This window comes from Ipomoea nil, unplaced genomic scaffold (genome assembly GCF_001879475.1).
Source record: "Ipomoea nil cultivar Tokyo-kokei standard unplaced genomic scaffold, Asagao_1.1 scaffold3314, whole genome shotgun sequence".
Taxonomy (NCBI): Eukaryota; Viridiplantae; Streptophyta; class Magnoliopsida; order Solanales; family Convolvulaceae; genus Ipomoea; species Ipomoea nil.
The window spans coordinates 4,144,628-4,156,259 of record NW_017619742.1 but is presented as its reverse complement, the minus strand read 5'-3'; the positions used below and the strand labels follow the sequence as shown (position 1 = coordinate 4,156,259).

General features: G+C 36.1%; 1 protein-coding gene across 2 annotated transcripts; it reads left to right on the top strand.

Moving 5' to 3' along the window:
* The first annotated feature begins 4,824 nt into the window (after nucleotides 1-4,824).
* Nucleotides 4,825-11,337, top strand: LOC109169562 (mediator of RNA polymerase II transcription subunit 20a-like). Of its 2 annotated transcripts, none has more exons than XM_019318429.1 (6): nucleotides 4,825-4,992; nucleotides 5,684-5,795; nucleotides 6,230-6,372; nucleotides 6,772-6,950; nucleotides 7,400-7,489; nucleotides 10,915-11,337. In XM_019318429.1, exons 2-6 carry the CDS (start codon nucleotides 5,782-5,784, stop codon nucleotides 11,155-11,157), a joined length of 669 nt encoding a protein of 222 aa, XP_019173974.1. In that variant the 5' UTR covers nucleotides 4,825-4,992; nucleotides 5,684-5,781; the 3' UTR covers nucleotides 11,158-11,337. The 2 variants fall into 2 exon arrangements, with proteins under 2 accessions (XP_019173974.1, XP_019173975.1); XM_019318430.1 differs by having other exon boundaries at nucleotides 4,834-4,992; nucleotides 5,675-5,795.
* Nucleotides 11,338-11,632: the final 295 nt, after the last annotated feature.

Genomic DNA, 11,632 nt, shown 5'->3' with positions numbered 1-11,632 from the left:
GAACATATCTTTCAAAGGTGGATGTAAGCAGGGACTTGGAACAATAATTTTGCCAGTCTTCTCAAGTTCATGCGGATAAAAGAACATAGGTGTAATGTGTTTTGTAAGGTTCCCCTTAATGTACCCATTACTCATCTATGTAACACATGTCGCATTGTCTTCATACAGGACAGTGGGAATATAATCTTTGCTTTATGTACTGCACGAGCTATTGATCTGATGTATCAGGGACCTCAACCATATGCACTCTTGTGAAGCCTCATATAGAGCAATAATCTCTGAGTAATTAGATGAGATAGCAACTAGGGTCTGCTTAACATTTCTTCACAAAATAGGTGTACCTCCACAAAGGAAAACATAACCAATCTAAGATTTGACATTATAGGGATCAGACATTTAGCCAGGCATCTGAATAACCCACAATGTAATATCCTGGTTTTTCTCAAAATAGAAACCAAGATCTTTTGTACCTTGGAGATATATGAGGATATGTTTTACCCCCTTCCAATGTCTTCGGGATGGGAATGCACTAAATCTAGCAAGTAAATTTACTACAAAAGCAATAACTGGTCTAGTGTAGTTAGCTAAATAGAGTAAAGCACCAATAGCACTTAAATATGGGACTTCAGGTCCTAGCACATCCTCACCATCCCCTTTAGGCCTAAATGGGCCTTTGTCCACTCCAACGGACCGAACCACCATCGGAGTACTGAGGGGATGTGATTTTTCCATATAAATTTTCTCGAAGAGTTTATTTATATAATTTGACTGGTGTACAAAAATTCTATCAAGGAGATGCTCGATCTGCATGCTGAGACAAAACTTGATTTTCAGCAAGTCTTTCATTTCAAATTCCAATTTTAAGCATGAATATGCTTCCACAAGATCCTTGTGTGTCCCAATAATGTATATGTCATCAACATAGATAGAGATAATGCAAAAACCATCAAATGACTTCTTAATGAAGATACATGGACAAATATCATTATTTGCATACCCCTTCTTCAGGAGGAATTCACTTAATCAGTTATACCAAATTCTACCCAATTGTTTAAAACCATACAATGATTTTTTAAGTTTTATACCATACATGTTATGATTCTTTTTCTCCCTCGCAATAGGGTTTTCAATGCCTTTGAGTATTCTCATGTATATATCATCATCTAGTGTCTCATATAGATACGCGGTCACTACATCCATGAACTGCATATCAAAATTCAGTTTTACTGCAGTGAGATTAAATAGCGGAACAATGTGCCATCAATAATAGGAGAATATGTATGCTCAAATCAATTATGGGCCTCTGCGTAAACCCTTGAGCAACCAATCTCGCTTTATATCTAACCACCTCATGTTTTCATTCCTCTTCCGTACGAACACCCACTTGGATCATACTAGGACCACACCTCTCGGGGTAAGTACGGTGGAACCAAACATTTTCCTTTTATTAAGCGAGTTAAGCTTTGCCTCAATTGCCTCATTTCATTTTAACCAATCAAAGCGCTTCTGGCACTCTGTTATTGATTTTGGTTCTGGTTCCAAATTATCACGTGATACTTTAGAGGCAACCACGTAGACAAATGTGTTGTCGACGATTGTTAAATCTCTGTTATATCTCCTGTATCAACAAAGTGTATGACAGTTTATATATTTACATCTACCATATCATCGTCATTTCCCACATCATTGTGATTTAGATATTCCCCATCCCTAGTGTTAATATTATATGGAGCACGTGCATGTTCACTGGGTTCACTCGGTTCTCCGTCTTCATGACGATTGAGAATTTTTACTATTCTGAATTTATATCTTTTGCACCTTCTAGTCTCTCACGCTTCTAGTGATGGGGGGTTGATAAGTGCCGAAAGACACACATATTTCGGTTCTCCGTCTTCATGACGATTGAGAATTTTTACTATTCTGAATTTATATCTTTTGCACCTTCTAGTCTCTCACGCTTCTAGTGATGGGGGGTTGATAAGTGCCGAAAGACACACATATTTTGGGGGGTTGGAGCACGTGCATGTTCACTCGGTTCTCTGTCTTCATGACGATTGAGAATTTTTACTATTCTGAATTTAAGAAGACACACATATTTTGGGGTGTCTTAAAGAGGACATTTTATACTTGATTGATACCCTTTGTATGCGATTGTCTTAAAGAGGACATTTTATACTTGATTGATACCCTTTGTATGCGATTTATGATTGTCTATGCCTTTGGTGTGTGGGAATGTTCCTGACTATTATCTGTTCATAAACTACTTTTTCAACCAACTGAGTTAATGTTGCCTCCAATGCAACTCGAACCCACTCCCTTCCATATGAGAGTGTAACTCAAGTGCCATTAGACCACAAAGTCTTGACGATAAAAAATACTCTTAGTTATTACTCCGTATTACTTTATATTATTATTACTAGTATTTTTTTATACGCGATGCGCAAAAATAGGTGCCAAATATTAATAATTTATATTAAAATTTTAAATTTATTTAGATTTTAGATATTTAAATTACTGTAAATAATAATAATAATAATAATAATAATGTAAAATTTTTTTATTTATAAATTTGATATTTATATTTTAGAAAATAACTAACATATATCTTCAATATATAGTGTGTATATTATTATTATTACTATTATTATTATTATTGAAGAAGTTAAGAAAATATATGGTGAATGCATGTGTATGGTAACAATAGTGAAAAAGATAACGAAAATTATAACGGTATGAGTATATTTGTCCAAAATATTGTAAGTACAACGTTTATAGCATAATGTAAAAAATTTAACGAAAAAAAAGGGACATAAATGAAGGGTATAACCTTCATTCACACAATTAAGATCCCAATTAGGAGGGGGTGATGACATTTTGCTAGTATAACAAAAATAAGAATATAGAAGTGTAAGAATTTGAGTAATGTAAATGAGATTGGTGGTGAATAAGTGTAGTATGCAAACATTTATATATATATATATATAAAACATTAAAGTAGCCGTTGGCAACTATCCGTTGCTGCAACGGATAGTTGCAGCAACGACAACTTGGGAAACAATGGCCCACTGGTTTCAAAAATTGCACCACTAGGCCGCATTCCTAGTAATTTACAATAAATTGCATGAAAATCACTGGTTATGCCTGAAATATGACCCCAATGCGCCTTTAATTTTTTACTCGTTCTCCTTGGGCCACCGTTGGGGTGATTGTTGTTGTAATATGCTTCAATGCGGTTCCAAAATGTGTCACCCTTTTGCTCATTGCCCTTCCTTGAATCTTGTCTGATTGTGGAATAAGCACGTGTCAACATTTTGTCATCCTCGACATTCCATGCTTGTCGACGACTATCCGAATTTTTTGGTGGTGGAGTAATTGTTACTTCATTTTCGCTTTGTGTAGGAAAAAGGCGAAAATTGAGTAAATTGTATATTACCCGGAATTTGGCCGCTTGGTATGTTGATAGGAAATTGAGAAGACCCCGCATATGGAGAGTTTTGAAATATAGGCGAAAATGACGAAAATTGAAGATTACCCGGAAGTTGGGCATTTTGTGGAAATTGAGAGTTTTGTACAAATTGAAAATTTGGTGGAAATTGAAAATTTGTTTGAAATTGAGAATTTTGGGTAGATGGTTGAGAAAAAGAAAAATTGGATTGTGAATTTTGATTGGAAGTATTCTCTTTTTCCATTATGATAAAAGAAATTGAGAGAATAGTAGAAATGAAAAGAGAGTGAGATAAAATGTAAAAAAAAATTGTGAACACATGTGGTATTTATAGATAAATATATATATATATATATATATATATATATATATATATATATATATATATATATATATATATATATATATATATATATATATATATATATATTATTTTTTTTTTAAGTATCCGTTGCAAGCAACGGCCGAAAATGTGACCCGCCAAGGCAACCCAACCCTTCTCCTTCACGGGAGAAGGCGTCGCCTTCTCCAGTCGCCGGAGAAGGCAACCAGTTGGTTTCCTTCTTCAGTTGCCGGAGAAGGAAGCTGACCAAAAAAGCAGTTGGTCTGCCTTCTCCTTCGCCGGAGATGACAGCCAAATGACGCCGGCGAAGGTTTCGCCGGTTTTTGGTCGGAATGTTGTCGGAGATTCGTAGGGGTGTTCAATCGGTTAACCGTTCGGTTAACCGAACCGTTTTAACCGAACCGAAGTTTGCTCTACCGAATTCACCGAACCGAATTTTTTTTCGGTTAATCGGTCGGTTAACCGATTAACCGAACTTTTTAAAGCTAAAATTTAAAATTCTAAAAATAACACCTAAAATAATAAATTCAATTAAAATAAAATACATATCATAATAAATTCATAACAAAATATACAAAAACATTAATTATGAACTCCAAACATCCATAACTTCAAATTAGTATTTATATTTATATTATTATTTATATATATATTAAAAACTTCGGTTAACCGTTCGGTTAATTCGGTTAACCGACCTTTCGAACCGAATTAACCGTTAACCGAAATTTTAAAATTCCTTTAACCATTAACCGAACCGAAAAAGTTTGGTTCGAAAACGGTTAACCGAACTTTGTCGGTTCGGTCGGTTAACCGAAAATTATCCGAATTTTGCACACCCCTAGAGATTCGCCAGAATCTTTTTAATCTGTAATTGTAAGTCACCAACCGATTTTTAGACCTCATTGCTCTAAAATAATATGTTTAAGAGCTTAATTGCACCTTTTAAAAATTCAATGGCCTAATTGACTCCTTTAGTAATGTTCGGGGCCTATTTGACCATTTTCCCATTTTTTTTAACCAAATTATAATTCATTTTCTCCCTAATTTGTTACTCCCAAACCCTGTAAACTCAGGCCCCAGCCTCACCGTCGGCCGTCCGCCATCTCTGCTTCGTCGCCGTCCGGCCATCTCTGCTTCGTCCCCGTCCGCTCATCTCTTCTTCGTGGCCACTCGCATCCATATCCAGTGAAGACTGTGGAAACGAGTAATGACTATTGCCTTATCAATTTCTTTCGTATCTGCTCTTTTTCTTTCACAAGTATTTTTGGTTCATTATGTGCAACTCCGCATTCTAATTCTTTCACTAAACTTTTTCTAAGTAAATACACACCCAGGTCAGAAGATCACCAGCATGACCAAAATTATATCAAATTTGCAATTTCCTTATACATATACCAGGCTCTGATGTCAAAACTGAGAATGAAAAGGAAAGAAATCTGAAGGGAATGAAAAATTAAAATCACGCCCATAATGATGCATTGTAACATCATATTAAGAAAATTTGGAATCAAAATATTCAGGATTAGGGAAGTAATACGGAATTCTTACAGAAGGGAGCTTGGACAATTCGGATCTGAACAGTTTGGTGTCCTGCAGAGTGGTGTTGGGTTGTGAGACAATTATTACTTTGTATTGTTAGGGAATAATCAATAGTGTGTGGTTGTGAGAGTGTTATTTTGCTGAGGAAATTTTTTATTGGTTAATACTGGCTCTTTAGAATGCAGAAACTTTATTTCAACAGTTTTTAATTAATTTGTCACCTACATACTCTGCTCTTTTCTTTGACAAGTTATTCAAAAAACGGGGCAGGGAATCCCCGTCCCGGAAAAATCCCGCCCTGCTCCGTTGCCATCCCTAACTCAAGCTTTTTCCTGGTTTTGCCTCCGCTTGTACAGAGATTTGCCGTGCTGCCTGCACAAAGAGACACATAGGCTTCCAACAAAAAAAGAGCAGACAATTCACGGATCAAAGCTCGAGCTTTCTGATATCCATTATGCCAATCAAATGGTAACAATTTTACTGTTTTAGTTAACCAGTTTTCTTTTTCTTTTTCTAAAATGAAATCAAGCTTTTCACTGATTTATTATCTCGATTGGCTTCAATTGAGTATACCGATAACTGTGCATTGGTTTATGTTTGAATGTGTACATGTATGTCACTATCTGCATCTGGTTAAGGGTTTGCTTGTTTATTTTCTGTTTATTTTGATGAGCTTCAATTTGCATTGCACAACTCTCTGTATGTGTGTATTAAGAGTCCCATATTTAAAAATAAGAGAGAAACATATGGGTTTATAAGGTTATTGGGGTAGACTAGCTAATTGATTTAATTTTTAGTGTGGTTTGGCCTATGTGCATTACAGCCCAATTGAGTCCTCAGCCCAATCTTAGATTCTAAGATATTTGTATGTAGGTAAAGTGTTTGTTTGTTTATATTGCTAGGGTTTTGCACTGGCAACCGAATGCTGGCACAACAGTGAACACCCAAATCCTGACTGAGGTTTCTCAATGTGTTGAAGGCATTAATGGAGTCAAGGAAGGAAGGTGGAAAGCTACTCTCAGCTTCTACAAGCCAATGCTCAAAGGTTAGGGCTTTTCTATTTCACACTTTGATCACAAAATTGATCTTTCTTATTATTGCACTGTATATTAATCATACAGATATGTCTGTATTGAATGAAAAGGGTATTTGTATGTAAAAACAAAATTCAATTTTTGACAGATCCAACACCCCAACCCTTTAAAGGAAAGAGAAAACCAACAAAAAACATATTTTAAAGAATCTGTAATTATGCTTTTGAAGTTTTATGCAAAATTGCAGCATTGAATGAATATGGCAATTTGGTTTATTTATTGGAGATAATTGCTTTCATGCTTGTTTCGATCTCTATCTGAATGCACTGCTTTTTTCTGAGCCTATTAAACATTTTGTCTATAAGTTTTTTTATGTGCTCTAATCTTTTTTTACTGGTTTTCCTTACCAGACATAGCTAATGCAAATGAATTTCCACGTGACTTTTGGGGGATTTCACTTCAAGAGCAGCCTGACAAGTATTACTTTGTCATTAGAGGGCAACGGCTAGTTATGGAAGCGGAGTCATCAATTCAGAACATAATGGAGAAGCTTCAGTCTTATAAAACTAGGGTTGCACTTAATTTTGAGGTAGCTTGGATTGTGCAATTTATGAACTCCAAATTTCTCATTATGTCGCAAAATCTATGATTGAATTGAAAAGCACATTTTTTTTTTAAAAAAAATCATTTAATTATTAGGTGCTCATGATTCACCCTTGCAGAAGTGGTGAGGGATTGATAACCAGGCTATAACTACTCGCTTTTATTACTTATTCACATTGCTTGATGCCGTATTGTCCTCATTTGAGTAACTTAATAATAGAACCAGATACTAATAGGCTGGAGAAGGGTTTTATCGTTTTGAGCAAGTTTCGTTGTAAGCATGGCAAAGGAAGTTTACAAGTAATTTTTTTGCATCACCTGCCACCCTTTCATTGTCTTATTTTATTTTATTTAAATGAGACCCATTGCATATTTTCACATCTGTCCTATATTAGTTCATACTATTCTTGCTAAGGTTATCTTTATTATATTCAGGGGTTCCAATACCAACTTGGTGACTTCCGACTGCAAGTGGGAAAAGTTGTCCCAATCCACTCTGAGAACTTGAGGGGTATAGTTATGGAGGTACACTCTTTCTTTTTTTTCGTCCTTGCGCATACTTTTTGGGTTATATCATGATTCCTGAATCCATTGACTTGGGGTTCATATTTGAGGTTTTCTTGGTCACCTTTTCTGCTATGGAGATGAGTTTAGGCCAGTTTGGAACTATGAATTTTCTTTGAATTGATTTCTTTTAGTCTATGAAGTATTAAACTGAGGAATGTATTTGATAGATTCAAATAATCTGTACGTCAGTATATATACAAGTAAGGAACCTATTATCAAAAGGTATGACCTAAACTAAAAAGACATGACTTTTCTAATGTATTTCAACACTCCCCTCAAGCTGGAACATATAGATCATATGCGTTGAGCTTGTTACAAATGTATTTAATTCTAGGATGGACTTCTAAGTGACTTAGTAAGAATGTCTTCCAATTGATCAGTGGTGTTAGCATGACTTGTTGTAATCCATCCTGACATAATCTTTTCCCTTATGAAGTTACAATCGACTTCAATATGTTTGGTTCGTTCATGGAAGACCGGATTCATAGCAATATGTAGAGCTGCTTGGTTGTCATAGATTAATGTCATTTGTGTAAGATCATAATATTGTAGCTCTTGAAGTAAGTGCTTTAGCCATGTGAGTTCATATGTAGCAAGAGCCATAGCATGGTATTCAGCTTCTGCACTAGATCTGGCTACCACATCTTGCTTTTTGCTTTTCCATGAAATCAAGTTATCCCCAATGAGAATACAATATCCAGATGCGGAGCCTCTATCCAACTGCCCAATCAGCATCAGAGTATCCAATGATTTGAGTATGGCCTTTATCTTCATAAATCAACCCTTGGCCTGGTGTTTTTTTGATATATCTCAAAACTTGGATAGGAGCATCCCTATGATTAGCACAAGGAGATTCTAAAAATTGACTTAATACACTTACTGCGAAGGAGATATCTAGACGTGTGATTGTGAGATAGTTTAATTTTCCAATAAGCCTTCTGTAACTTTCTGGTTTGGATAGTGTCTCCCCCTGATTTAGAAGTAGTTTGATATTTGGATCCATAGGACTATCGATAGGTTTGCAATCAAGCATCCCAGTTTCTTCAAGAATGTCCAAAGCATACTTCCTTTGCGAAATAACCACACCATTACAGGATTGGGCTACCTAGATTCCAAGAAAATATTTTTAACTTACCCAAATCCTTAGTTTGGAATCTCTTTAAAAGATGTTCTTTGAGCTGGCAGCTGTCGTTGCCAGTAATCACAACGTCATCTACATATACAAGGTACATACACTTGTAACGCAGAATAGTCAACTTTACTTTGAATCATTCCAAATTGACTAATAACTGAGCTGAAATGACCAAACCATGCTCCTGGGGACTGCTTTAAACCATATAGAGATCTTCGAAGTTTACTAACCAAGTTAGACTCCCCCTGAGCAACAAACCCTGGAGGTTGCTCCATATAGACTTCTTCGTTGAGATCTCCATGTAAGAAAGCATTTTTAATGTCTAGTTGGTATAGAGGCCAATGGCTGATGGCTTCCATAGATATTAACAATCTAATAGATGCAATTTTAGCAATAGGGGAAAAGGTATCTGTATGGTCTAACCCAAATACTTGAGTGTATCCTTTAGCCACAAGGCGAGTTTTAAGACGGTCAACTGTGCCATCTGGTCCCATTTTCAGAGTGTAAATCCATCTGCAACCAACACCAGACTTACCAGGAGGCAAAGGAACTAGCTCCCAAGTACCACTATTTTGTAGAGCCTCCATCTCAGCCAACCTTGCTTGATGCCAAGCAGGATCAGAAAGAGCTTGATGGGTTGTTTTTAGGATAGAGACATATGATAAATGTGAAATAAAAGCATAATAAGGTGGGGAAAGACGATCATAATTCAACAAGGTATATATGGGATGGGGATTGCGAGTAGGACGTATACCTTTTCGTATTGCAATAGGTGCATTAGAAGGGTCATCATCAGATTGTAGTGCTTGATCTTAGACCAGGCGCAGGGGAAGATGATGTGATAGTTGAGGCATCATTTATGGCAATAGGAGTTTCTGGCGAGGCATTAGTGATAGGAGGTACATTAGGTCTAGGACGGCGATGGTAAACCTGTAATGGAGGAGTAGACTCTATTGTGGGTACAACTAGGGTTTTGGAGAAGCCCAATGGGACCAAATTCAGGAATGGGAAGGAGACAAGGAGTTCAGTAATAGCAGGGTTATTAAGTGACGGGAAGTATGAGGAAGATTCTATAAAGGTTACATCAGTGGAAACATAGTGACACTTGCATTCTAGAGAGTAACAACGATAACCTTTTTGGAGACGTGAGTATCCCAAGAATACACACTTAATAGCCCTAGCAGAAAGCTTAGAAAGACCTGGGGTCATGTCATGGACAAAACAAGCACTACCAAAGACCCGAGGGGGAAGGGGAAATAGATTGTGGGTGGGATAGAGGATGGAGTAAGGAACTCCATTTTTAAGAATAGATGAGGGCATTCTGTTAATGAGGTAACATGTTGTGAGAATAGCATCTGCCCAAAATTTGTCTGGCACATGGTTGTGTAGTAAAGGGTACGAGCTGTTTCAACCAAGTGTTTCTTTTTACGCTCTGCAACCCCATTTTGCTCTGATACCATGTGAAGTAATAAATTGAGGAATGTATTTGATAGATTCAAATAATCTGTACATTAGTATATATACAAGGAACCCTATTATCAAAAGGTATGACCTAAACTAAAAAGACATGACTCTTCTAATGTATTTCAACATAGTCTTCCCACATTCCAAGGAAAAAAAAAGGGAAAGGGAATACTTGTACGGATATTTGTCTAACGTTTCTGACCATATTTTCTTAAATCAGATTTGTGGGAAATTTTTAAATATATATTTTTGCTGAATGCTGATAACTGAAACAGTAACTAAAGTGACATTGTACTTTTATTGGACTTGAGATCTTCAAGTGCTTATCACTCTTTTCGCATTAAAAACTACGCAAAAAGGAATAGCGTTACATATATATTAGCCAAGGGCAAAGAGAATAGTTGAGAACATCCACAGCACAAATAAGAATTCCTGTTTGGAGGTCAATTCATGTGTGTATTGGGATTAAAGAAAAGGTAATAATTTGTAATCCTTATGTGACTAAGAACAATGTAGATAAAACTAGAATATAGAATAAGAAGTTTGGACTGGTGTGCTAACTCAAGTACATGAGCTTAATTACATATTCCACTAAGACGAAAACGAAATGAATTATGTAGTCTTTAAGCAGTTGTTCAGGCGTATAGTTTAGTGGTAAGTTATATATTTTCTGGGCCTAAAGAGTTATTGCTGGGATCAAGTCAAATAAGAGGAAACAAGATTATTTTGGTTCAAGTGGTAGATGACTGGCAGATTACTAATAAGCATAATGTTTCTTTTCTCGCAGATGGAGTATCTTCCCATTTCTTCATGGGAAACATCACACCAAATCATGGGTGAGTTCTTTGATATCTGGAAGGATGCTCTCTCGAAGAGATCATTACCAGGTCATTTTATGCACATCGAACCAAACTTCACAGAGTTTGGCCTCCCCGATCAGTATACTTCTCAACACACAGCTGTTCAGTATGCTTGTATCATGGCTCAAATGATAGCCACAGCTCAGTCAGCCGCCCAGATGAGAAACTAGACAAGGCAAGATCCTCATTCCATGTAGTCTTCTAGATGCTTTGTTTGTACAATTTGAGTATGAACCTTCTTTTGCATTTCAATGGGGATTCAAGCATGGAAATTATCACTCTTTTGTAAAAGCCTGGTGTTGGTTTCAGATCTTTCATTTTTCAAGCTAGGATCATAGCTCTTTTTTGAAGGGGGGTAATGAATTGTACATGCTTGTGGCAAATTTTTATGTGGACCATGAATACAAGATACATTTTTAATATACTAAAAGATATATTTTTTGTGTACTGAATGTACATTATTTGATAGCATACAAACTAATGTACTCTCAAATGATGTACATTATGTACACAAATAATGTACTTTTAGTATATTAAAAATGTGCTTTTTATTTGTGGTACACACAACTTTGTGGACCAGGGTCCATGCAATAATGATTGCATAATGTCTAACCAGCTTCAAATATGCATATCCAACTGGGCTAA